This window comes from Ziziphus jujuba, chromosome 8 (assembly GCF_031755915.1).
Source record: "Ziziphus jujuba cultivar Dongzao chromosome 8, ASM3175591v1".
In the NCBI taxonomy this organism is placed as follows: Eukaryota; Viridiplantae; Streptophyta; class Magnoliopsida; order Rosales; family Rhamnaceae; genus Ziziphus; species Ziziphus jujuba.
Genome location: NC_083386.1, coordinates 25,413,121 through 25,440,741, shown reverse-complemented (window position 1 = coordinate 25,440,741; position 27,621 = coordinate 25,413,121). Strand labels below are relative to the sequence as shown.

Sequence of the window (27,621 nt, the reverse complement as noted above, 5' to 3'; positions counted from 1 at the left end):
ATTTGTCAATTGCCATTCCTTCATGCCCTTCCTGTTCCTATGATACCCTTGTGGGTTCCGGGTCCACGTTCGCTTGGAAGTAGGACCCACCATTGGTGGACTTGCTGACGTGTTCATATACTAATGGTACGAATCCGACCCGAATGGATTTGTTCGTTCGGTTTACGTTTCAAGATGTTTACGTTTCAAGAGGTTTAGATTTGCGTGTATAAAATCATAAAATTTACTTTAAAGAGAAAGAGGCTCAACAAAGAGGTCATTTTCTCAAAATTAAGAATCAAGTTAAAATAAATAAATTTTACATATTTCAATTTCTCTCAGAGTTTTCTTTATTTATTTTTTACACTTCAGCTTAAAAAAACCAAAAAAAAAAAAATTGTAATTGATACTAAATTTTATACTTTGGCAGTTGCAAGTGTATAAATATTTTAAAATATCTAAAAGTTATTTAACTTTTTTAACATAACATCTAAAAAAAGATTTGCAAAAAAAAAAAAAAAAAGGTATGGTTATTAGCGTTCTATCTCCTAAATTATACACTATGATAGACAAAATTTGTTGAAAATCAAATACGTAAACAATATGTAAATCTTGTTTTCTTTTTGGTGAAATAGACAGCAGTAAATCTATTTGTTAAATTTACTAGATGAATATTAAAAATAATAGACAAAGTGTAAAAGAATAAAAGATAGGAACACTTTTTTAGGAGGCGAAAGTAATTTACACTGTGCAGACAAAACTTGATTTGAAATTTCTTACTGTTGCCACATTTCAAAGGGATGTATTCCCACGTCAGACAGTAAACAACCTATTCAGCTTCAGGCTCAATCGTCATTACATACAAGTAACGAGGACAATTTTGGAAAACCATAAATCAGAAACTTATAGTATATGGCATCGTAGCAGAGCAAAATTTTAGACCTTTTGGAGCAACCAGCGGGCGAAACCTCTCATTTTCTGGACAAGGTACAAATTGATTTCTTAAATTTTTTTTTTTTTTTTTTTTAATCTTTCAGGTTTTGATTGCTTAGATTCTGCTTGTTACTTAAATATTTATCTGTTTGATTCCCGCAAAAAGGTAGGAAAAACAGCAAATTTGGACGCTTAATCAATGTCGGTGTTGAATGAATTGGCCGTTCTTTGTTTTTCAATGATTCATCCTCAGCTAGTTTTTTCTTCTTCTTTTTTTTTTTTGTTTTTCTTCATTTTCTCAGAACCTGACCGAGTACGAGGGCGATCTATGTATTATCTTTGTATTTGCAACTCTCATCTTTGATATTTTCGAAGCTATTGATCAGTTTAGGGCTTTTCATGTGTGCTGATCTTTGGCTATAATGAAATGGTTGATTAACAAGTGTGATTTGATTAGTCGATTTTTTTGTTAATGCAAGAGCTATGGTTTCAATTATTTGTTATGATTGAAATAAATTGTTTTTTTTTTTTTTTTAAATCAAGATGGTAGAGGGACAATTAATCACTATGAGAAAATTATGGTAGAGAGACTAAAATGGTAGAGGGACTAAAATTGAAAATCATTCTTAGTTTTTATAGATGGTACAAGATGGTACAAGATGGTACAAGATGGTACAACTATTTATCATCACTAATATGGTAGAGGGACTAAAATTGAAAATCATTCTTAGTTTTTCAGTTGTGGAAACCTTAAATTTAGCTTGGCGATTTTGGATTTACTATGATATATGATTAACATTAATCTTCCATTTCAGCAATATGAGAAAATTACCTTTGTGCGCCATTTATGTGGGAGTTGACAATTTTTGTGATATGTGTTTAGTTTTTCACTAGTTGTATGCTTTTGTGCCATGGAATTTGGTTACTTTTATAGATGATGAGAAAGTAATGAGAAGTTTGCTAATTGTTTCAGTGAAAGAAAGTCAAGGTAGCTTTTGGTTGGTGAAGAAATCACCTGTTCAGCAAAATGAGGTATGTTACTCTGCCTTCTTAAGTTACACTTATCATTTTCTTTCAGGCAGTTTTATCCCTTCTGTTCATGTAAGGCAAAATTTTGAAAATCCAAAGTAACAACTGTCATAAGTTTGCTGTCAAGGCTGTTGGACTGATAATTGTTGTGGGTTGAAATTTGGATGGTCAGCTTTCCCTTAATCCCTTCTTCTCTCGTGGCATATTTATTTGTGGTTTTATTATTATTAATATTTTTATCTTTTGTAATGTATGAAATTTGAATCTTTCTTATGTAGGAAATATATAAATATACTGATTTCAGCTTCTTATTTTGTCATTTATTTTATTGATAATAGTAATAGGGGCCGTGTAAGATGGGATGAGGCTAATTTGGGTGAAATTGAAGCAAATAAACCTGTAAGGCAGAAAATTACTGAGCCTAAGACACCATATCACCCAATGATTGATGATGATGGTAGGTTGATTTCTTTGTTATTTTCCTTCTATAGAGGCCTTTCCAATTTTCGCATATGTAAGTATACGAAGTGTTTTGCAAATATTTGTTCAAAACAAAAAAAAGTGTAATTATTTGGGTATAAGGTGATGTGAGCTATTCCTGTCAGCAGCTCTGTACTTAAATTGGTACCACCCCCATACCCATCCCCCCTCCCATCCCTGAAAAATAGAAAATGAAAAGAGAAAACAATGTAACCATTGTTGTTTTGAGTAATGCAGGATCCCTGTCTCCTATACGAGGTAGCTTTGATGAAACTGTTGGTGATGCAGTTGATGCAGATGCTATTCGGACTGCTTTGAGTGATGTGGCATCATCAAGTAGAAACAATGCTAGGCGATCTGGTGGCTGGACATCATCAGAGGATGAGGCAGATGCTATGGAACAAGATGATGAAGGTCTTCTTTTTATTTATTATCTTTGGTCTTTTTTTAATTCAAATTTTTAAATAATTTCCTATTCAATTTTCTCTGAGTTGGATTTTTCTTTTGATGCATGATTCAATTATTGGTTGCCTTTATATGCATAAGATCAATGTTTTTAAATGTTGAAACGACTTCAGTAATCCCCTTATTGTTAAAGCTATCCAATTCAATTAAGTATTTTTTAGACATTTCTAATATGTATTTTGTCTTGGGTGAAATATAAATTACTTTCAAATTGGATTGCGTGTGGATCTTGTAGTCGTCATATGTTATATGACTGATATAAAATATGGCTGGATTATTATAAGTGCAATGAAGTTGCTTATATTACCAAGCTGGTCATTAGCAAACATACTTGGAGGATACTATGCTAATGCTTTTCTTAATTTATCTATGTTGCATATTCTTAAGTCTAATAATCATCTCTCGTATGCTCAATTCAGAAATATAGATAGACTTCTCTTCCTACCTTGCTCCCACTGTTTGAAATCATTGATTCGCTCTAAATTTAATAACTAGTTTTGGATTCTGCAAATCTAACTATGACATAATTTGTCTGCTCTGCCTTTTTCTGCTGCAACTAATATCAGATTCTGAAACAGATAGGAGCGGTATGAGTTTCAGGGAGCATAGAAGAGCTCACTATGATGAATTCCGTAAAGTAAAGGAACTCCGAAGGAAGGGTTCCTTGTTGGAGTATGAAGATGACGATGATGAGTTTGTCAGAAATGATTCATCGTCATCATTGAGCGCCGGTGTGAAGGACATAGACATCGAGGAAGATGATAGTGCTCCCCCTAAAAAATCTTCCTGAGTTCCAGCCAATGGAGCTTAAATACGAGCCTGGCAAAGACATTTATTCGATGAGTTCACCAACATTTTGGTTTAAGTTTTTATGGTTGTTGGGACAATTTTACTCGCATGACTGCTGTTTTTGTAAATAGTCTTATGCCTTGTGTCGGTTTCTCTCGAATTATGTTTTGGTCATATGTGACTATTGTTTCAACTGTTTCATATATTCTTCTGAAAAAACAAATACCAATTCCCATTTTCATGAACAATTATTGGATACCATAGCCACAAGTGTTTGAGCATTTGGTGGATAAATTTAAACCTTAATTATTTAAAACAAATAAATTTATAGACCTCGATAATTCTCATTAAATGAACTATTTTTCTCCAAGAATATATAATATTTGGAAATTTATTTTTTTTTTGGCTAAGTTTCCAAATTCTTCATTCTTGCATGTGAATCTCTGGATGGAAATATCTTTGCATTTACAAGTGTTGCATTTAGCTTGGCACCAATATGTAGACGTATAGAACAAACAAAAAAGGAAGAAAAGCAAGGAAGAGCATGGTACCCAATGTTTATGTCTTCTTCGAAGCTTTTGCAATCACATGGATAAAGTATTACCCCCAAAAAAAAAAAATTCAGCAGATAAAGTTTATCATATTTCAATGTGGCCCACTGGAAGAGTTTTGGATTGGAAAAAAAAAAAAAAGGAAAAAAAAAAATTGTCCCATTCATTGTGCACTTACTGCCCAACTCAAATCACCCAATTCTCCACTCCTTCCCACCCATTCATTCTCTTTAAAGATAAAGCAATCCATAATTCAAAAAACACAGAGAGGTAAGAGAGAGTGAAAGTGTTTCTATTTTGAAAATAGGAATAGAAAACAAAAAAGCTAAAGTCAAATTAGAGAAATGGCTTCCCAATCCCAAAACCCTTCAATGGCTTCGCTTTCCTCACAAATATGCAACCACATAGCCTCCATCTTCTCCAAACCAACCCACCCCCACCCACCAGTCTTAGACATCTTAGTCGCCGAGATTTCCTCCACGGCCGCTCGAAATGGCCGGGTCTTCCTCTATGGGGTGGGCCGAGAGGGCCTCATGCTTAAGGCCTTTTGTATGAGACTCTTCCACCTGGGCCTCTCGGCTCACTTCGTCTTCGACGTGACTACGCCTCCAGTTACCAGCAACGACCTCCTCATCGCCTCCGCTGGCCCAGGCGGATTCTCCACCGTCGACGCGTTATGCTCCGTCGCACGATCGTACGGTGGCAGAGTGTTATTACTGACGGCTCAGCCGGAGACAGGATCGTGTGTGAAGCATGCGAGTGTGGTTGGATACATCCCCGCGCAGACGATGGCAGACGACTCTGATGATGGAGAGGTGGCGAAATCTAGGCCGTTGCTTCCGATGGGGAGTGTGTATGAGGGAGCTTTATTCGTGTTGTTTGAGATGGTGGTGTACCAGTTGGGCGATGTATTGAATCAGAGCCCCGAGGCTGTACGAGCTCGCCATACCAATCTGGAATGATATTAGGCCACGTGTATAGGAATGACCTTAATACTTTCCCCCACTCTCTTATTTTATTTATTTAAATTGGTTTATCCCAAAAACAAAAATAATAAAAAATGGTAATTGTGAGAATGGGGTTTAGCATTTGGAAGGTGAATAAAACTTTGTAATAATTTTGTCTAGATGTCTTATTTTATTTTATCTGATTAATTTTGCAATGCATTATGTTATCTGAAGATTGAATTGAATATTTTCTTTTTGCATTCTTTTTTTTTTTTAAATATTTCCTTCTTTTTTTTTTTTTAAAATCCCAAAATGAGATTATGAACCTTTTCGTTGTTTATGCACGAAATTTGTCGACCCCAAAGTTCTGCCGTTTATGTGGGCTTAATCCGAAAGAAATGGAATATGGGACAAAACTTTATTTGCATTGATATTTTTCTTTCTTTTCGTTTGCACAATGGAATTTTTTCCAATCAAAAAAAAAAAAAAAAAAAAAGGAATTTTTTTTTTGGAGAAACATATAATTCGGGATTTTAAAACTTGTGTCTGACAAATCACGTACTAAGATGACAAGTGTCATATTAAATAAATTCTTGATCAATTTATTCCAAATCTAAATGCAAGAGAAATTATAGCATGAAATACTAAAACATGGCGTTGAACAGAAAATTAACAATCTGATTCACATGTTTTCAAAGAAAACTAATGCTTACAACAGAACCGCATGTATTTCTGAGCTTGAGGCTTGACCAGCGAAAAAAGGATAAATTCGTAAATTCAAAGGGACAACGAGATGAGAACAAATAACGCCAAGACAAAAATAAGGATGATTGTCAGCATCATAGATTATTATAAAAACAACTCATCAGATTTTTATACAAAAATTAATATTTCTTTTTCTTTTTTTGTATTTTTTTAATAAATAATCTGATTCTGGAAAAGGATTCTTTTTTCTCATCTCAAAATATCTCCCTCACTTCCCTAGAACAAAAACGGACTCTAATAAAGCTTTTCAGATATTTTTCACCCCCACCCCCCCTCTCCCCTTTCTCCTCCTTTTTATACCTCCTCATCCACACAAAAATTTTTCCTGCTTGCTTTTATTCATTGCATGGACTTCATCCTCCTTCTCTATTTACACTTTCCCTTTTTTCTCTTCTCCATACCCAGTCAACATCCATTTTATGATCCATATTTCTCAATAAACAAAACCCCACCTGGAGCTCTATAAACATTCGCTTTTCAAAACTCAAAAACTATCAAAATTAGGAAGTTGTAGTTTTTTTCCTTCTTTTTTTTTGTTTCCAGGCTTATGATATGGACTCTCATGCGATGAGCAGCGAAAATGAGCCATGGACAGATGAGAAGCATGCGAACTTTTTGAGTTCCATGGAGGCTTCTTTCGTACAAGCCATGTTTGGAAACAATGGTGGTCTTGTTCTTCGTCTGGACCGTCACTTGCCTGACAGTTCCGATTCAACCTTGGATTCGAAACCTCAGAGAAACAAAAAGCATGGTATTTCAGGTAATGTTGTTGTCCTTGTACATTGATTTTTTTTATTTTTTTTATTTTTTTTTAGGAGCACCAATATTTTTTATTTTTTTGGTGATCTGAAGGTGTTTGATGGATGGTCACCAAGAAAACATTAATGTGGAACTTTTTTTTTTTTTTTTTTTTTTTAACGAGAGGTTAAGATCGTATATATCTAGGGTTGTAAAGACGTGTTTGGCTGCTAATCTTTGTAATAAGTATACCTGGTATTTTTGCTCTCAAAGTAAAAATACAATTCATTAACATGTCTTAGATTTGTGAACTGCGGGATGTTAGTTTTGAATTTTGACTCTCAAATAATTCGTAAACCAAAACGTGAGAAATGAGTTTTGAACCGCCACCCAAACGGTGCCTAAAAAATATGTGCCCTGCTGCCCGAATATGCCTCCAGATATTTATGGTGTATATTTTCATCAAAAAAAGATATTTATGGTGTATAGTAATAAATTTCAGCGTCACGTTTAATTTTCTTTTTAACTTTTTTACTTCTTTTTTTTAATATATATATATATATATACATATTATATAATTTATATTATATAATATATAATATTTTCTTTCTTTATGTCAGATCTTATTTGTAAAAGAAGCAGAAGGGACGGTAGAACTGGGAAGAGAACCAGGAGAGTAATGCCATCTCAGCCGTTAAATTCATCAGAAGATCAGGTCGGTTTTAAAGACATGCATATGCTGACCAATTTACTAAGGTGGCCGTATTATACGATAATAGAACCGCACCATCCGATCGTAATCAAAAGGAGGCAATAATTGTAGCAATATACATACATACATATCCCACTCAATTTTCCAATCAACTAGTTTCAAATCTAGCATTAAATGATAATTTGATCTTTTTTCTTTTCTTTGGGGTAATATATCATGGTCATTAATCATGAATGCATATAAACATAATTAGTTGGATATGAATAAAGTCTGTGGAGCGTTGATCTATTTATCTGATCTTGATGTGTGATGGATGGAATGTCTTCACAGGTGGTCCCACAGTTTGAAAACAGAAGACTTGGTGATAAAGATGAAGAGAGAGAGCCCCCAATCGTACCACTGCCACCTGCCACCTGATCATGGAAAGGATGTCCCCAAAAAAAAAAAAAAAAAAAAAGAAAAAGATTCTTTTCTTGTAATTGGGTTTTTTCCTTTTTTTTTTTATTTTCTTTTTTTTTCCTTTTTTTTATTTTTCTTCTGCTTTTGTTTTCTTTCATTTTCTTTTGTTTTTGAAGTTCGTTGTATGTAGTTGTAATTGTACAGCAGTTGGTGAATGGTGATGATGACAATGCCTGCTGATATTTTCTTTTGTACAGGAAATATTGTAGCCTTAGTTGGTTTGTTGATCAAAATGACCAGTCACCAAAATACCCATGTAATAACTACTTCATGGGTGCTTTTCTTTAAAGGCCAGAAATTTAATTTTAGGTTTTCCTCTTTTTTTCTTTTTTTTTTTTTGTTTTGGGTAAATAATTTTGGGTTGTTGGTCGTCTACATTGGTGAATGGTGATAATCACTCTCTTTTTTTATTTATTTTTTTAATTATAGTTTTTTAGACAATGATTTTTGTTTTTTTTTAAATAATGGGTAATTTTTTGTTTTTAATTTTTTTTGGTATTTTGTGTTTTTTTTTTTTTTTTTTTTTCAACTCAAGCGTTTTGGTATGGTGAAGGGTGAGTGATACATAATTTTTTTTTTTCAATAATAATAATTAGGGAAAGAAGATTGTAAACACAAGATTTTAAATCATGCAAGTGATCATCATCAGCTAGATGTTTCAAAAGCACATAAGTTCTTGATACATAAATACATGGATGATATTTTTTAACCATGTCAAAGTAAGAATTTGAATAAATTTATATATTTTCAAGTTTAATGAGTCATGGTATTCAGAAGAAAGATTTTTATGAATGGGTTAAAGATAATGACAAGTATGACAGAGGCTACTCAATCTTGATAAGTTGGACCGAGACAGAGTTGGTTGCTTTATCTTTTCATGTTATAACTTTTTGTACACTTACTGAGTGGTCTCGGTTTGGAGAGAGATTTTTATTAATTATTATTTAGTGAGATTAATTTTGACAAGTCAGTACACTTTGAATCGAGTTTATCCCAAAAAAAAAAAAAAAAAAAGTACTCTTGAATCTTTCCTATCCCGAAAAAAAAAAAAAACAAAAAAAGGACTCTCTGAATCTTTCTCATATATGCATGTAGTCGTTCTTACGGTAATGGGTGTTTTTATTATTATTATTATTTTTTTTTCTATAAAATGGTAATGGGAGTTGGAACAGATTTCAAACTCAAATTTTTTTTTTTTTTGATTGAATTAAAGAAGGGCAATAAGAAATATATTACTCTGAATATAAACAGATAAAATAAAGGTACTATATGATACTGGCATGATTTGTATCCTTATATGCGTTTGGACTTCGCACAACATAAATTAATTTTGATAAAACTTCACATGGTAATAATTATGTACTAGTAAGCAGTAAATATTGTTTATTACACACGCAAATTCATGTCTTGTTTTTAAATTTAGCAAAGCAAATCTTGACCCAAAACAAGAAAAAACTAGTTCCAAATTGAGTGGGAAACCCACTTCTATATATTTTCTTATGACTTGTAAACGCGGCTTCTTGGACAAACAACACATTGTCATTTATGTTTGATAATTAGCCAACCAACCGTGTGGAGTCTAAAAACTACTCTTTTGACAAAATTACATTTTTATTCTTTACTCTTCTTTGTTTTTTTGGGACATATTTTCGTAAGGTGTTTGATGGAGGGACATTCTGATGGACGACGCTTGTTTTTGAGTACATTAATTACTTGCTCCAATTTTAATGTTATTATTATTTTCTTTAAGAGAGAGAGAGAGAGAGAGAGGTTCGTCTATCTTTGTTGGTAGTTAAGGAAATGGAACCAACTTTATGCAATGCACTCAGTAGGACCCCGCTATTTGCTAAGATGTGCTTCCACATTGTTAGCTTCAGTGCACATGTAGTTGAATCCCCTAAAAAGCTTGGGCAGGAGACGACAAGTCGTGCCTGAAATTTTTCATGCACATCTTGAGGAGGTCTTGCCGGATAAATCTCAGGGGACAGGCAAAAGTAGGGGCTTGCCACCTACCATTTATAGTGTCATTTTATGTTTGATCTACTTAAATAATGGTGTTCTATATTTGATGACTTTCTTGCTTTTGAATTTTTGAAGCAAATAAGCAACAGATCCTATTACACTCTCTCAAATTTTTTTTTTTTTTTGGATCTAGCTTATTTTTATTTTTTATTGTAATAATATTCATGTATAATATCACATTTCATACTAAAAATTGGTTTAAAACATTTAAATTTTTTTTAAAAAAAAATTGATTCACTAAATATGATAAGCTCTAAAATAAAGTATTTGAAAGTTTTGGTTAACTAATTTTATCAATTTTTTATAAATTCTTTACAATATATATCCCAGTAGTCCGTGATCAAGATCAAATAAACATATTCTAAGCAATAATAATAATAATAATAATAAACAATATTAATGTATATGACTTTCCAATGAATCTGACACGTTTGATTTTTATAGAAATTTAATTTAAAATGAAATGACGAACACAAGCGCAAAATAGCAAAGCACGCGGAGGGTTGATGATCCCGTTTTATTTGACGAACAAGCAAGCTGTGGAGGTGGAGCTCCATTTCCACTCCCAAAAGAGACCCAAGAAGCCCAAAAAGACTTTCTGAGATCTCAAGGACAAAACCAAGCAACCCCCAAAATCTCCATCTGCCATCACCGTCTTCACCGACTTTGAGAACCCAAAACGAACACCATGTTCCCAATTCTCATAACCTACAAGAATCTTTTTCTCCATGCCTCACTCTCCTTCTTACTCACTCTCCTCCTTACCTTCCTCAAAATCCCAGTCTTCTTCCTCCATGGTCTCCATACTTATATCCACCCAGATAATCTCAGCAATGGCGTCAAAGCTGCTATTCGGAGACCCGATGGCTCCTCCGATTCGGCTTCGGGGTTCTCATCCAAAACCAACGCTGAGATCAGAAAGAGAACCAAATCCAAGGACAACAAGTTTGAGTTCGATGAAAGCAATGCTCAGATCTTCAGGCTAAAGCTCGACGATGCCCATCTTCAATCCCGCCTCTATTTCTACGAGTATCGGAATGCTTTTACCTTCTCGCTTGTGGTTATTTCTTCTCTGCTGCTTGAGAAATACTTGAATGGTGGATCGGAAGAATCTGGGTCTTTTGCAAATGGGGGTTTTGTTCCGGTTCTGCTAGGATTTGTGGGTGTTTTTAAGTTTCTGACATTGCTCGCCAAGGTTTCTTTTGAAAAATCTGCGTCGAGGAGGTCGGAGAAGCAACTGAGTGTTCTCTTTGGGGTTTTGGGAGCCATAGTTGGGAATATGGTTTGCTTCCTAATTAGTCCTTCAGTTCTGGATTTCAATTTTGGTCCAATTGATGGTTTTGGTAGATTTTCGATTGCTGTTTTAATGGGTTGCTTAGCTGGTTTTCTATTTATGCCTGCAACGAAGAGTGCCAGGGCGTTTTGGCTTGGAACTGATCAGCCCAGGTCTAATTTGGCAATGATTTCATGCGGATGGTTTGGTAGACTAACTCTCTATGCAAATTATTTGGTGATTCTATTCGCGGCGATTCTATGGATTAAACCTTTGTCAGAAATGTTGGTCAACAAGAACATTGCTGATGGTAAAGATGTGCATTTGGACAACAAATTTGGACATTTAGAGAGATTGTTTGGAAGTGTAGGAATTTTGCCTTCTGATTTTGCTAAACTTAGGATTTGGTGCTTATTGCTTTCGGGTTTCTTGCAACTTGTTGCTCTGCGACCGAACTTGCAAATGTACTTGAACGAAGCTCTTTTGTGTTGGTACCAGAGGTTGCATGCTAGCAAAGTCCCTGATTTGGAATTTAGCAGGGCAAAAGTTTTTCTTCACAATCACTTCTTATGTCTCGTAGTTTTGCAGTTTCTTGCACCCCCAGTTTTGTTACTTGTCTTTCTAGGATTATCTCAACTTGATGGTAATTCCATCGAAGATTACCAATTGGTTTGTGGTTTACTGCCTTGCTCTGCTTTTCTTAAGGAAGTGGCTTTATTTCTGGCTTGGTGGGTTGTCTTTATTTGGGCTGTTTATACTTCAGTGACTCTTTTGCTGTTTCGTCGTGGCAATTTATATGTTTCTTGATGACTTTGATCCTGTAGCATGCAACTTTTACCATTGGTTGTTCGGTTGGATTTTTTGTTAGTTTTGAGTGAAGAGTGTTCTACTTGTAACGAGAAATTTATGAACGCAAATTATGGGGCAACATAAGCACCATCTAGTATACACACATCCTCTGTTTGATTTGTTACAAATGATTATTTAGACTGCTTACAATATTCATTTGGCATCCAATATATCATTGTTAAGACTATGTTCATAGTTTTTTATTCTCTAATTGAAACTCTATGGTAATTAATTCATAACTTATGGTGAACCTAGCTGTAGTTTTGTTTAATTGATGGGCATCGTTGCATGTGATATTGTTTAGCACATTAAGATGTTGCAGGAAGTTATTTGGGAATATGTCTAACCGCAGTCGTTTCTGTTTATAACAAATAAGATATGTTTTCTTCATAACCTTTGTATAATAACTTCTTGAAGGAAATTTTGTGATATTTAAATTCACATTTTTGAGCTAAAAAAGTAAACAAAAATCTTTCTAAAATGTCCTTTTATGGTTTATTGCTTTTGACACATTGGCTTACCAAAGCCACTACTTGCATATTATGGAGTTGTCTTGCATCTATAGGCTCTAGGTACCATCCAGTTTGCCCGATTGTAAGGTTGCCTCCGATGACCGACATGTCAAACGCATCCGAAGCAGAGTTATAATATACGTGGTTTTTCCATAGTCCCCAGTCAACTGTTGCTTGCTAACTAATCAGCTTCTGATTGTAGAACTTGTCCTTTTGGGGAAGACACAATTTGCTTCCTAACACCTCATTCTAATCAACAATGTAATCAGTTGAAGACTCAGATTATAACCTTTTCCTTATTAAGCATTTTGTTCGGTTTATTTAAGTTTCTAATGATGCTTCTGGTTCTTAGAAACATTAAGAAAGCATGACATGATTAAAAGGTATTTGTCTTTTTATCAACTTAAATAGAGTGTTGGTTTCTGACAACCCTTGAAGAGCCTGATATGTGTTTGCATTACATGATTTGGTTGTTCAAAGCCATCAACAGCAAGATTGGCCGTACAACATAGATGGTTCAGTTGAAGCCCAGTAACTTCTTTGTTGGAATCATGGAAAACTCGTCATTTTATAGATTTGGGCAGCTATTATTCTTGTCTTTGAAATTTGTTTACCTTATATATTTGGTAATAATCACTAAATAAACCCAATGCAATGGGTATTGTTCTACTCTGCATATCACAGACTGCAATTTTTTGGCTCATTTATAGAAGTTTGTTGCTGCATTAAGTATTTATAGTTGGTGACTAATAGATAAACCTCATACACTGCTGGCCGTCAGCTCGTGTGTACTAAATAGATGCTGATACTTTGGTATTAATAGCTTAATCTCTGATCTGTAACTGTTGGATTTGCACTGTAATGATTCTTTAATCTGTATGCATCTCATATTGCAGTATGATAATTCTCCATTCTTGATAAGTTTTATATGATGATCTTCTTACGATCAGAGCAGACTTTGCAGGAAGTGTTTCAACTGCTTTGGTATTGAATATTGGTGTGGAAGGCTTTACAGTTCAAAATTATTTTCTTTTCCGTGACAAAGTAATATTAGAGTTTGTGGTGGGAGGTTGATTCTTAAACTCTTTTAAGATGTTGACTGCCTCTTTTTGAAAAGGAAAAAGAATGAGAAAAACAGTCAAGTCTCCATTCTTATTGTTTACATCATGAAATTTCTATTAGCCATGAGCCTACTTTCAATTGAGATATACAACCACAACCAGATGTTCCACTCAGTTGGGAGTCGATGAATAAGACATTAAAACCACTGACTATTTTGGTCCTTTCTGAGCAGTTCAAACCCTCTGAAAATAGCGGCCTCGTAAGTACTGTGCCCATTCTTGGATCGTCCTACTACTAAAGAGCTTGCTTTCTTAGTCACGCTAGAAATAAATAAATAAAGTGCTTGCTTTCTTAAAAGAAAGCTTCTCAGTGGTTTTGGTTAAGTTAAGAGTTTTGATATGGTTATATTAGACTTTGATTTCTTTTTTTGGGTATTGTAGGAAATGTCTTACCTCCGCTGCAATACTAGTTTTAAAATTGGATCCGTTCTTTGTTTTTTTTTTGGGGGGGGTGTAATATTAGAATTTGTTCTTTCAAGTCACTGTGTTGGTGGCTCAATCTATCACATTATAGTAGCCAAGTAACATAGGTATTGGGGGTTGAGTAGATATCTTTATTTTATTTATTTATTAATTTTTTAATAATGTTCCATTACGCAACCTGTTATATCCTTCTTTCTTCCCTTTGACCGAATATGGAAGAGATGTGGAAAGAAGGGCCTCTTTTTTCTTCTTCTAAATAAAGAGTTATAAATGGTTAGGAAGGAATATTCATTTACTGGTTAGGATACATTTCGTATGGTTGACGACGTTCTCAATTCCACTTTCTTGTGTATATCAGAATTTTTACATATTTTTCTTGGAAAATGACTCCTATACAGGATGGGGAAGCAAGTCACTTTCAATTTTATTAGATAATTATTAGATTTTCTGTCTTGTTTGAAAGGGTGAGCGTAGAATGAATTGGCAACATTTTTCGTACACCCCAAAATCATGCATGGATGGTCATGGATTTCCTTCTAATGGGGGCAATTTTGGATCCAACATAGGGGGGACCGAGAGGGAATGTTTGGATCAGATATATCATACCCCTCACTTGTCCTAACCAGCCAATATTTTGCACCGCAAAAAAAATAAAAATAAAAATAAAAAAGATTGAAAAAAGAACCAAAGAAAGGTTTGGCAGCAAATTTGGCTAAAAAAAAAAAAAAAATTTGATTATCCAAAACCAAGAATCCACACAAGATTTAAAGAGACTAGCTAGAAGAATCCAGGAGACATGAAAAATGCATTCAAATCCAAGTTTTAGAGAGTATTTTGAGGGTCGTCTAAAATACTAAGAAAAACTTAATTCCCTTCTGGATCCCAAACATTAAAAGTGGATAAAACAAAAACAAGGGGAAGAAAAATATTAGATGAGAAATAAAAAGAGTGCACGTGTTGGAAATCAAATCTATCAAACATGTATGTATATTGTTATACAATACACATCTTCTCGCATGCTTCCGGAAATGTGTGTTGCGTAGAAGATGAAGACACATCTTGAAGCCATCTCTTTCTTGGGAAAGCTCCACTATTAATATTGCTTTTGCTTCTCCATCTTGTCAATTTTGTCATACTGGTCAAACCCACTTGTAAGTTAAGGCTCTACCTTCTTTTTCCTTCCATGTAACATGTGTTTGCGCTTTCGTGATACACTTTTTTTATTTTATTTATGGCTATCTTTTTTTCTCTATTCCTATTTTAATTATTATCAATATTGGTGTGTAAACGACAATACGTGCTCAGAGTGAGAACGTGGATTGCCTAAAACCGGAATAACAACATACACACCAAAGTCACGGGTGCAGCACGTGATACGAGTTTATTTGCTTATTATTATTTGCTTATTATTGTTATTATTTCTTTCAAGTATTTAATTTCTTAGGACCCACAATGAGCTGGGCCGCAATCCCCAAACATTTTTATTTATTGTTTATAATCTGGTATTTATTAATTAGTCCGTTGGAGCGCTCCTATATATACATATATATATATATCGTAACCGAAAGTCTGAAAATGCATTCCAGTTTTAATTGAAGTCGATATATGCTTGAATCAAACGGACATCTAAATGGGAAATAAATATATAGTTGTTAAATCAAAAAGACGAAAACAGCCCAAGAAAAAATAAAGTGGAAAAAGAAAAGTCTAAAAGCATATAAAAAAAATATCTATTTACAGGCCGTCTTTTTGTTTGTTCTTTTCCCAAAAAATAATTGTTGTCCATCTGCTGACTATCTCCGTTTTGATAAGAAAAAATAAAGATTTTTCGGATCAATTCAAATCCAAGCCATGGACCTTGCTTTTGATAAAATCTTTCTAAATAAAATCATATAATTTTTCCTTTGAATTGTAATCTGAAATTGAATCTTATCTAGTTGAATATTATTTTGGTTTGAAAATCCATGCGTTGAAATTAATAAAAAAAATTGATAATTGTCTATGCATTTTATATTGGAATTATTAAACTAAAAATATCCAACTTGTGGCATAATTGCACGTCAAATTTATTGTCAACAGTATATTTTGTATACGTTGATGGTTTATGTTCGATTGGAGTAATTAGACATTCGGATTTCACTGTCTCTAATGCTTAGAACTATTGCAGAGAAACAATTGAATTTAAAGAATAAGGAAATTTCTAAAGAAAGGATATTATAAAAGCATAAAAAAGGATGAAATGAAAGAAGTTACTATTTTAGTGCTTCCAAAACCGGGAAAAAAAAAAAAAAAAAAACGTTTTGGCTATGGATAATACAAATAAACCGCACAAGTTGCATATACCTGCCAGATTATGAAAACTAAAATCTTCAAACATTTTCCATTTCCCTCCATGCTCTAGCTTATCAGACAATAAACAAACTCTTTAGCTGATTCCGATCACAAATGCCTTTTTCTTTTTTTTTCTTTTTTAAATTTTGCCAAAGGCACTTAAATTAATTCATCAATTTTTTTCGTACCGTCCACAGGTACCCAAAGTTAATTTGATAAAAAAAAAATTGAACGAAAATATTTTCTAATGAAACAAAACAACAAAAAAAAAAAAAAAAAAAAAAAAGAAGAAGAAGAAACGAAAATACAAACGGAAGAAAAGTAGTAAATTGTAATTGAGTAAAAAATACCGGTTAAGAAGTGGAAATAAATCAGGACAAAAAAAAAAAAGGGGGGTAAAATTTAAAAAAAAAAAAATTAGCCTCTCAAGAAATGCCACGTGTAGAAAGAGAAGGAGAGAGAAATCTTGGAAGGAAGTTTCTCGAGGAAAAACGTAACGTAGTAGATGCTTCTGGTGGTTTCGTTTCTATTTCCCTTCTCCACCATTTTCCTTGGCTCACGGCCCTACCCCTATCCCCACCTTCCCACCCTAAGTCTTTCTTATCTCTTCCAATCCTTTCTAAGTTCCAGGAGAAACTTCTAGAACTGCCATAAATCCAGCCCACCCTCACCCCTTTCTCTCTATATTCTTCCACCACTTCCAAATCTCGCTCTTTTCCCTTATTTCTTAATTAACCCAAAAAAAAAAAAAAGAAAGGAAAAAAGATTGTCGATTTCAAAGTGTTTTTCTATTTAATTTAATTATTGGTTCCGTCAGAGCTCCACCTATGGCTCCGCCGCCGCCGGGGGAGTCAAACTCCGACACCACCGCAGCCGGAGGGGGAGACTCTCAGAGAACGTTACCAACACCGTTTCTGACGAAAACTTATCAACTCGTCGACGATCAAACAATTGATGACGTGATCTCTTGGAACGACGAGGGATCTACCTTCATCGTTTGGGATCCCACCGTTTTCGCTAGAGATTTGCTTCCCAAGTATTTTAAGCATAACAACTTCTCCAGCTTTGTTAGGCAGCTCAACACCTATGTAAGGCCTTTCAATCTTTATCTTTCTTTTTCTTATCTTTATCAATCTCTTCTTCTTCTTCTTTTATTTTTTTTTTTAAGGCTTTTTATTAATTTTTTTTATGGTTGTTTTTTAGGGATTTAGGAAGGTAGTACCTGACCGGTGGGAATTCGCCAACGAATACTTCCGAAGAGGTGAGAAACGGCTCCTATGCGAAATACAACGCCGGAAAATCACGACACCGGCGACAGCGGTGGCGGTTCCAGCTGCAGTGGCGGTTCCATCAGGAGTCACGGTGGCGGCAATTCCCACAGCAAAGCCTATAATTTCTCCGACGAATTCTGGCGAGGAGCAAGTTATATCATCCAGCTCCTCGCCGATAAGAGCTTCGGCGGAGCTTGTGGACGAGAACGATAGGTTGAGGAAAGAGAATCAGCAGCTCAAGAAGGAGCTTGCGGACATGAAATCTCTCTGCAAAAACATCTTCAACATGGTTTCGAATTACGCTTACGACCAGTCGGAAAGCGGTTTCCAAGCGAGGGAGAGCGGTTTCCGGGATGTGAAACCTTTGGATTTGATGCCGGGGAGGCGGTCCAGGGGCGAGGCGGTGGAAGATGCGGCGGTGATGGAGGATGAGACGGAGACGAATCCGAGGCTGTTCGGCGTCACAATTGGAATGAAACGAGCGAGGGAAGGTAGCAAAGGTTCGAGGGAGGACGACGAGACGGATCTACGGCTGCATCAAGCAGCTGAAGCGGATGTGAAATCAGAGCCGTTGGATGCCGGTCATAAGGAAACGCCGTCGTCTTGCCTCAAGCAGTGCCACCGGGCTAATCAAACGGTGTGTAATTGACGATGAGAGCTCCGATTAAACGGTTGGTGGGGGGTGGCAATGGGGGCCACCTGTTAATTGTAACCAGCGTACCCGCACTGGATTGGAGTCCTTATTAGGAGTGGGCACACGTGGCAAATGAAATCACGTGCGTCGATAAAAACTCCCTTTTGGGGGACCCATTCCAAGAAGTTTCTTGGACGGACCTTTTCTTTTGCCCTTTTAGAAAGAACACCTTTCCTTTCCTTAATTATTTTTGGGAAAAACAGCGACCCAAAAAACAAAAAAAAAAAAAGGCTTTTCATCATATCAGCGCCTTAATGTGGAATCTAAAGTGGCAATGGGCTTAAAAGAAGCTGAAAGGGCCTGGTCCAAGTTTTCAGTTTTAGGGCAGCTGCTATAGTTACTTGATCTTCACTTTAGTTGGGGAGAAATTAGTGAATGTTCTTTCCATTACTTCATGATGTAATTTACTTCGTTAAGTCAAAAAGCAACAGAGCTTAGTTTACAAGATTCGTGAGAGAGTTGTTAACCAAAAGCAGCAACAGCTAAGTGAGTTAGAAAGTTTAGTGAATATTCCTAGCATGTACAATTGTTATTTGTTGCTCTATGAACCATTTCAAACTCCCATCGGCTAGCTAGTAAAATCTATTCATGCTTGGTGAGTTATACAAACTATAAGGGTTGTGCTCACACTATAAATCGATAAAAAGATCAGCGTTACTGGAAAATGGAAAGAAGAACGTATAACAGTTATTTTAGCTCGAACTTTTAATTTTATTTTTTTTAAAAAAAAGGGGAAAAAAAAAGGTGTTTTTATTTTATTTTATTTTTTTAATTTTTGCTACTACACGTGCTTAAGCCTTATATAATATGGGCATGATGTTCATGTCAACTTGACGATGACATAGCTTAATCATATATTCCATTATGGGACAAGGGATGCATTTTTGGGCATTCAGGTTAGTGTGACAGCCATTGATTACATTACTACATTAAGGGTTTGGTTCTTGTAATTTTTGGTGGCATCACGATGTTTGTGAATTTGATATGCTGCTTATGTTCAACACTAAGCTGGGGTGGTGACTCAATTGGGTCAATCGGAATTCCAATGGAAATTTGGATTTGTTCCTGCCGTTCTGTTATTGGGTCAGTGGCTCTGTCGCTGAGTCAACGTGAAGAAAAGCACCAGTAAGGTCAAGCACATGTGACTTGTGAAAATTATGGTCGGTCATGTTTATATGATGCCACCTATCCAGGTGTTTATCAGTTTTGTAGGCTAGCTTTCTTCATTTCATCTCCATGCACTTGGGTTTTTGCCATGATTTGAATCATGGAATTGTTTTGGAACGCGTAACATATAGTTTATAAGATAGCTAACTAGGAAGCAATAACAAGATTTATGGTTAACTTTTTTCAATTTATTCCCATACAATTTGGTTTTTGTCATGAATCCTGGAATTAGTTTGGGAATCCATCTCATATAGTTTATAAGATAAGCTAGGAAGCTATGACAAGATTTATGTTAAGAAGAGTATGAAACCCTTAATCGTGATATTAGATTAGAAGTAGTCCAAGTATTGCAACATAAAATCCTGACTTTTCCTAAACAGACTTTACAGTATTATTATTAAAAGCTATAAAATTAACCTAAGCTAGCTAGCTAGCTAAGACCCTGATGACATAATTAAAATCTTAACATGTTACTCATCTTTGATAGCTTCCAAGAACTTGACCACTTGGAGCATGGTGGGCCTGCTCGCAGGATTATCAGCCAGGCATATGCAAGCAATCTGCAGCATTTGAAGCATCATGTGCTTCGAGTCTGCATTCAGTACAGTTGCATCAAGAACATCAACAGCCAACCCCTTCTTAATCTTTTGAAACACCCAGCCAATCAAATTCCCACCTTCAATCTCTTTGAAGTCGGGTCCGGTGGGTTCTTTCCCTGTTACCAATTCAAGCAATATCACACCAAAGCTATAAACATCCCCCCTTGTAGTAGACTTCCCGCTCTGTCCATACTCTGGAGGAATGTAACCTAAGGTTCCTGCAACATCAGTTGTAATATGAGTTTCACATGCACTTATCAGTCTTGCCAACCCAAAATCTGCAACCTTTGGCTCGAAGTCTTCATTGAGTAAGATGTTGCTGGCTTTAACATCCCTATGAATTATGTGTGGAATGATTTTATGGTGAAGAAAAGCTAGTCCACGAGCAGCACCAGTTGCAATTTTGAAGCGTTTACCCCAGTCCAACTCCAAGACTTCAAGTGCCCCACTGCGATTTCTAAGCCAAAGATCTAGGCTCCCATTGACCATATATTCATAAACAAGGACCTTCTCCTCACCAAAAGAGCAGTACCCCAACAAGGGGACGAGATTTTGGTGCTTAACCTTTCCCAAGGTTTCCATTTCAGCAATAAATTCTCGTTGACCTTGGTTTTTAGCCTCACTTAACTTTTTAACTGCGACTGTTTTTCCATTAGGCAAAGTAGCTTTATACACCGTCCCAAATCCTCCATCTCCAATTATGTTCGTCTTGCAGAAGTTGTTGGTGGCTTCAAGAATATCGACCAAGGTTAATTTCAAGAGAGGCTGCTCAAACATGGCGACATTGATGCTTAAGGGTTCCTTTGATCTGCTGCTGCTGAGGAAATAGAGATTTTGATCCGTGAAACTGTTGAGCTTGCTTTCCTCAGTTTCTTCAGGGTCATTTTGCCTGCTGTTTCTGGTAATACATCTCACAAGCGCAAAAGCAGTGGTAAGAATAATAAGAACGCTTCCAACTACGATCCCAGTCAGTCCCCAAGCATTCAACAATGCAGATTTATCAAAACCTTTGATCTGGCAATCTAAACCCATACTTCTCCCACACAGATATTTATTCCCATCAAGCAAAATTTTTGACCCGTTTTGGCAAATTCCACCTCTGGGAATAGGCCCTTCCAATCTATTTTCTGCCAAATTCAAACAAGACAGATTGATCAGACCACATATCTTGTCAGGAATTCGTCCAGATAACCTGTTCCTTGATACATCAAAATATTCCAGTTGCATCAGATTCCCAAGGTCTGCAGGAATGACCCCCACAAACATATTCGTGTGAAGATCCAAGAAAGTCAGGTAGGAGAGATTGCCCAAAGCCTGTGGCAGTTCCCCTTCGAAGAAGTTTTTACTCAAATTTATAGCTTCAACCCTCCAAGCTATGGAGTTCGAGAAGAGCTGATTAACTTCACCAGATAGCCTGTTCTGCTGAACGTAAAGCCCCACAAGGTTCAGCATGCCCGAAAGAGATGAAGGAAGCTCACCACTGAGCTCATTAGAGCTTAAATCTAAGTGGGTTAGCTCTTTCAAGTTCCCAAAAGTTACTGGTAGTGAACCAGATAACTTATTACCAGTTAAATTTAGCTTTACCAAACTAGCCAAACCACCTAAGCTTCTTGGGATGCTGCCTCTGAGCTGGTTATTTCCCAGATACAAGCCCTGAAGTTTAAGGGACTCACCAAACTCCTGAGGAATTGAACCAGTAAGCAAATTCCCAGATAAATCCAAGGTTGTAAGATTTGTCAAGAGAGAGAGGGATCTTGGAATTTTCCCAGAAAGCAAGTTGTTACTCAGCAGAAGATCTACCACAACAACACAGTTCCCCAACTCCTCTGGTATTGTGCCAGACAACCTATTGTGAGATAGATCAAATACACCATGATGTTGAACAAAGCTAAGGTCAGGGATAGAAACCTGACGGAAATATGAAGATGGCTTTGACGGAATGGACCCAGACAGATAATTATGAGAAAGGACAAGGCATTCTAATTGAGCCAGGTCCACAAGACTTTCCGGAATAGACCCGTTAAGGAGATTATTTCCCAAGTCCAATGTGGTAAGTGCAGTACACAAGCCGAGCTCAGATGGAATTCTCCCTTCGAGAAAATTTGAATTCAAGTTAAGAACAGAAAGAGACGTAAGATTGCCAATCTCTTTCGGTATAGTGCCTTTCAACTGGTTGTTGCTAAGGACGAGAGTCTCCAATGCCACTGCCTTACCGATCTCCTTCGGGAGAGAGCCACCCAACTGATTATGAGCGGCAGAGAATTCCATCAAACTAGTTGAATCCCAAATACTAGTAGGAATTGTACCCGTGAAATTGTTGGAATCAAGGTCAAGCACCAAGAGTGGAAGCTCCGAAAGGTAATCAGGTATTGAACCAACAATCTGATTATTCACCAAGGTCAATTGAGTAAGATTCCTGCACTTTGCAAACGTGCGTTCGATTGTACCAGAGAGAAAATTGCTGTCGAGTTCAATCTCCATCAGTGACAGAGCACTACAGAGCTCTTCCGGTATTGAACCAGTCAACCAGTTATTGCTCAAACTAAGGTGCCTAATCATAGAACAATCCCCAATCTCAGGTGGGATTTTCCCAGAAAACCGATTGCTCGAAAGCAAAAGAGAATCAACCTGATTCCATTTTCCAAGCCAAGAAGGTAACGTCCCGGAAAGCTGGTTCTTTTCAGCAGCAAATGTCAACATGGGAAGCTCAGAAAGCTCCTCAGGCAATGTCCCAGAGAGTGAATTAAAGGAAAGCATCAAAGTCTTCAAATTTCTACATTTTCCCAGCTCAGGAGGTATGGACCCATTGAGCTCAGAATCAACCAAAATCAAAATACTCAGGTTCTGCAATTTCCCGATTGATTTTGGTATAGAACACTTCAATGGGTTGTAGGAGAGGTCAAGCTTACTCAATGACTCTAACTTAGACAATTCCTCAGGCAATGGACCTGTTATAGAACAATAAGGAGAAAAGAAGTTCTCCAGACGAGAAAGTTCACCAATTTCACGAGGCAACTGACCAGAAAAATGGTTAATTCCAATGTAGAGATCAGTGAGATTCTTCATGTTACCAATTTCAGACGGTATTGCACCAGAAAACGAATTGTTCGATACGTCCAGCGAAGTTAGAGACTGAAGATTACCGAAGAGAGATAAAGGAAGAGAACCTGAGAGCATGTTGTTGCCAAAGTCCAGAAACTGGAGCTTGGTCAAGTTGCCTATCTCTGCGGGAACGAGTCCTGTGAGAGCATTGCCGGAGAGGTCAAGAGTCTGAAGCCGAACCAGTTTCCCAAGCTCCAGTGGGATTTTCCCGGTGAACAAGTTGGGACCCAGTTTAAGGACCTGCAACTGAGTGAGCTCACCGAGTTGACTCGGGATCTCACCGGACAACTGGTTGTCACCGAGGCACAACTGCGTTAAGCGTCTGAGGCTCCGAACCTGAGGTGGGATTTCGCCGTCGAAGAAATTGGAAGAGAGGTCGAGGACGGTGAGGCCGGTGAGAGAGAAAATGTAGTGAGGGAGAGAACCTCTCAGGGACCGAGTTGGTAGAGAGAGAGAGGTGACTTTGCCGAGTTGGCAAGAGACACCATCCCAGTTGCAGTGTGGGGTCGATGGGTTCCACGAGGAGAGAAAATGAGGATTTTCAAGGGAGGCTTTGAAGGAAAGAAGGGCTTCTCTTTCTGGGTATTCATTGTTCTGGTCTACAATGGCGTTTGAGACCAAAAAGAGGAGTGGCAACACAAAGTGAACGGGAAAGAGAAGCTTAAACGCCATGGAGAAAATAAAGAGAAACAAACAGAAAGAGAAGAAAAAAAAGAAAAAAGACTAAAGCTTTATAGCAGAGAAATGGTTGCAGAGAATCTCAAGCTCCATAACCATCACACAGTACAGAAAGATAGAGGGAAAAAGGCGGAGGAGGAAAAGAGAGAAGGAAGATTAAACGCCATTGCTGTCTAAGCGAGAGAGGTACAGTGCCAAAAAGAAGTTATGTGTCAGAGAGAATTGCACGCAGCTCACGTGACTTTCTCTTTTCGTAACGGCAATTCTGTTTTCCTTGCATATAAACCCCTCAAGTCCGCTATAATATTTAATTTGTTTTCACATATTTGTCCCCAATACCAAAATCTTTATCAAAATTTGGAAATGCCCATACATATGCCTTTTGCAGCTCGCTCCCCTACCCCTTTTCCTAGACGATGGAAATCCGGCTGTTTGTCTGCCTCTCTTTGTGCTTGTTGAATCTCTTGCTTTTCAAAAATAGCCTTTTTGTTTTGTCATGAATAATATTATTTTCTTAGCTTTTTCTTTTACTGTGGGTGGGTTTTGCACAATGAATGGATGCAATAAGATGATTGAGAAGATTCTTTGTACCTTGTATTGCTGTTGAACATGATGATGATTTTCTTATTGATAGATGTACTTTTTAGGTTGTTTTTTTTTTTTTTTAAATGTTAGAGATAAATTATGAAAGCTATGGCTTTGAAATAATTAAAGTTTTTTCAATTGTAGGGTTAGCCGCATCTTTTACCCTTTTTATGATACCCAAATGTGAGAATTTGTCAAAACTTGAGGTGTTTATTATTATTATTATTATTATTTTGTCTTATATTTAAGGAAATTATTTGAATGAAGAAAATTCGTAATTATTTACAAAGTTTGTGGCTGAAATGTGACATCTAAAACTTCTGATCCACCATTTGGTCCTTGCAGTCGTCATTTTCGTCAATCTTGTATGTGAAATGAAGAAGTAAGGAAATTTGAATGTGCTACTGCTTTCCAATGAAATAGCAAAAAATCAAACAGACTTTTAACAAAAAATACTAACTTAATTAATAGAATTCAATAGTTCCATCATAAATTATTCACATCTAATAAATAAAGTTGTTTTAAGTTTTGAATAATGAAATAGCGACAGATTTTTTATTTTTTATTTTTTTTTGAAAAATTGATAAGAGTACTTAGTTGGAACAATTTTAAGTATTATATATTAACAAGCGACTGTTATAAACAATATCAAGCACCACATGATTTACTCCACAATTGCATTTTCATATATAAATATATACAAACATCTATGGACTAGAAATTTAATACCCATTTCACAAAATGAAAATAAAAAAATAATATTTAACTTTTTTTTTAATGAATTTTTAACTCTTAAAACCTGTGTTATAACAAGAGCTTTGAGTTTATCCCACAAAAAAAAAAAAAAAAGGGTCGGATTTAGGCCCCACGATTTTTTGCGAAGAGAGAAAAATAATTGGGCAAGAAAATCCAAAACAAAGATTTGGGCCCATGAACGCTTAAACTGACAGAAAAGCTCTCGAAAGGGACCAAGGTTGGAATTTGTTGTATATTTTTTTTGTTTTTAATGAATTAAAAAATTTGGAAGGACAGAGTGCAAAGGTTATATACCATTTTGCAATCACGAACAGTAAAATCAATCTACATTAATCGGATAATCTTATATATGCATTTATAATTCTAAAAGTATGAACGAAATATCCAATTCAAACAACAGTGGTATGTAAATCTCCAAGTCTTGGTCAGAATCCAAATTGAAATTTGATGGTTTTGGCAATTAAGGAAGGGCAATTAATATTTGAGATGGATAACAATGTAATATGGATATGGATATGACAAGAGGGTGTTGAGGTTGGTGAACAAGTGCAAGGTTGTTTTCGTCATTATGATAATTTAATTTTTGACTTTGATTGAGATTTTGATGAGACGTGCGAGCAGGAAAGGAAGAGAAGAAAAGACAGAAGAGAAGGGCTATGAACCATGGTTGAGCTGTCCCTTCAGAAGGACCAAACTCAGATTGGGAATTTTCTCTTTTATGCTGCACCTGCCCTTTTCGGATTTTTAATTTTTGTACTTATTATTTTCTTTTTCTTTTTTATAATATGAAAAAATATATATATATTTTTGTTAATTTTTCAAATATTTGAGTCAAATTTTTTGCTTGTAGTAATATATTTTCAATTAATATTTACCTTTTTTATTTCCTTGAATTATCCTAACTAAGATAAGTTTACCCTTTTTTCTCTTGATTTATCCTAATTAAGATAAGAGACTAAACCTTTGACAGAGGTTTGAGGCATTAATTTCACCCCAAAAAATTAAAAAAAAAAAATATATATATATATATATATATATATTTGAAGCATTAATTATTGAATAACACACTTCTGGTCAGAATAACACCCTTCCTTTAGAGGAAGTATTGTAGATTTTTTAACTTTTGGAGGGCTACTACAAGGGGAAAAAACTTTTGATTGGATAGGGTTTAAGTTATGGTACTGATAAAAATCTTGATTTCCTTTTTTTTTTTTTTTTTTTTTTTTAATCTTATTTCTTAGGTTGAAACTAAGAGGAAGATAGATGCAAAAAACATCTTGATAGAAATGTATTTTCGAACTCATGATTCTGAATTTTTTTTTTTATCAGAAATTTTAAGAAAATATATAGATTATTTTTTTCAACTTTCAGTTGGTATACCATCATTCTTATATCTATAAAGTTCGTGATTTGAGATATCTAATTTTATTTCGCCTTTAGATTAAAAATATCATAATAATAAAAAGAGTTTTTTTTTTCTTTTTTTTTTTTTTACAATTCCAAACCAAATTATACACAGTTCCCTTGTTAACATGTTGATCAAAATATCTTCTCATTCTTTACTTCACTCTGAGATCATTTTTTTCATTTTCTTATTATTATTGTTATTATTATTATTATTATTTCTCTACTCCATCACAATCACCAATAATAAGAATTACCAACAATCAGTCATTGAACCTGCAAGTGACATCGGCCCCAGCTGCATTCCTCCACCAGTAGAATTTGCAATTGTTATTTTTTTTTTTAATTCCATTTAAAAAAAAAATAGTAAAGTGGTTGAACAATTAGCCACTAAACATGAAAAATATGTGATAGCAGCTTTCAGCGTAAGCCTTCTCCAACACCCTCAAAGCTCTGTTCGTATGAAGGCACCTGACACAAGGCCAAGGGTAAACCTTGTATCTCAATATATTTTTTCTTTTTAATATTAATCAAACGTTGAAAAAATTTAAGGTTTATGAAAAAGAAAGATATTTTGATAAAATAATTTAATGGAATCCTATAAAGTTATTTTTAAAATACAAATAGAAACTTCTCTAATAAAAAATTAAAAAAAAAAAATCTTATTAATAATGATTTTAAGCAAAGGCTTTCAAAACTGTTACACTAGTTTTTCAGCATAAAAACATGAGTGTAAGTTTGTAACTTCACTATAATAAGTTAATAAATATATTTTTAGTTTGAAAAAAAGTTAATAAATATATTTAATTTGTTCGAAATCGAATATGAAGAAAGCTGCAGATTTCAGATTCTCTTACGCTGTTGAGGTACCTTTTTACCTGTTGAGGAAACTTGCTCTCGGGAAAAAAATAAAGTGAAATTAGGTTAAAATCGCCAAAAAACTTGATCATAATTGAACTGTAATGTTCACCGTACCATGAGCTGTCT

The 27,621-nt window shown here is 35.4% G+C and overlaps 6 protein-coding genes across 9 annotated transcripts; 5 read left to right on the top strand and 1 right to left on the bottom strand.

Moving 5' to 3' along the window:
• The first annotated feature begins 865 nt into the window (after positions 1 to 865).
• LOC107414448 (protein phosphatase inhibitor 2) lies at positions 866 to 3,923 on the top strand. 4 transcript variants are annotated; one of them, XM_048470148.2, is made up of 5 exons: positions 866 to 966; positions 1,886 to 1,944; positions 2,280 to 2,398; positions 2,710 to 2,835; positions 3,453 to 3,923. In XM_048470148.2, exons 2-5 carry the CDS (start codon positions 1,940 to 1,942, stop codon positions 3,674 to 3,676), a joined length of 474 nt encoding a protein of 157 aa, XP_048326105.1. In that variant the 5' UTR covers positions 866 to 966; positions 1,886 to 1,939; the 3' UTR covers positions 3,677 to 3,923. The 4 variants fall into 4 exon arrangements, with proteins under 4 accessions (XP_048326105.1, XP_048326104.1, XP_048326106.1 ...); XM_048470147.2 differs by having other exon boundaries at positions 2,659 to 2,835; XM_048470149.2 differs by having other exon boundaries at positions 867 to 966; positions 3,465 to 3,923.
• Positions 3,924 to 4,369: 446 nt separating this feature from the next.
• LOC107414447 (uncharacterized) lies at positions 4,370 to 5,433 on the top strand. Its single transcript, XM_016022559.4, has one exon. The coding sequence runs from the start codon at positions 4,571 to 4,573 to the stop codon at positions 5,186 to 5,188; it is 618 nt and encodes a 205-aa protein (XP_015878045.1). The 5' UTR covers positions 4,370 to 4,570; the 3' UTR covers positions 5,189 to 5,433.
• A 756-nt stretch (positions 5,434 to 6,189) lies between these two features.
• On the top strand, positions 6,190 to 8,172 carry LOC107414449 (uncharacterized). Its single transcript, XM_016022562.4, has 3 exons — positions 6,190 to 6,698; positions 7,297 to 7,391; positions 7,719 to 8,172. The coding sequence occupies exons 1-3, from the start codon at positions 6,491 to 6,493 to the stop codon at positions 7,803 to 7,805; spliced, it is 390 nt and encodes a 129-aa protein (XP_015878048.1). The 5' UTR covers positions 6,190 to 6,490; the 3' UTR covers positions 7,806 to 8,172.
• A 2,167-nt stretch (positions 8,173 to 10,339) lies between these two features.
• LOC107414399 (uncharacterized) lies at positions 10,340 to 12,094 on the top strand. Its single transcript, XM_025071317.3, has one exon. The coding sequence runs from the start codon at positions 10,558 to 10,560 to the stop codon at positions 11,947 to 11,949; it is 1,392 nt and encodes a 463-aa protein (XP_024927085.2). The 5' UTR covers positions 10,340 to 10,557; the 3' UTR covers positions 11,950 to 12,094.
• Positions 12,095 to 16,933: 4,839 nt separating this feature from the next.
• On the top strand, positions 16,934 to 18,905 carry LOC107414457 (heat stress transcription factor B-2b). The gene is made up of 2 exons (XM_016022572.4): positions 16,934 to 17,466; positions 17,582 to 18,905. The coding sequence occupies exons 1-2, from the start codon at positions 17,206 to 17,208 to the stop codon at positions 18,296 to 18,298; spliced, it is 978 nt and encodes a 325-aa protein (XP_015878058.3). The 5' UTR covers positions 16,934 to 17,205; the 3' UTR covers positions 18,299 to 18,905.
• An 890-nt stretch (positions 18,906 to 19,795) lies between these two features.
• Positions 19,796 to 24,550, bottom strand: LOC107414458 (leucine-rich repeat receptor protein kinase EMS1). Its single transcript, XM_048469402.2, has one exon. The coding sequence runs from the start codon at positions 23,881 to 23,883 to the stop codon at positions 19,981 to 19,983; it is 3,903 nt and encodes a 1,300-aa protein (XP_048325359.2). The 5' UTR covers positions 23,884 to 24,550; the 3' UTR covers positions 19,796 to 19,980.
• Between the last annotated feature and the right edge of the window lie 3,071 nt (positions 24,551 to 27,621).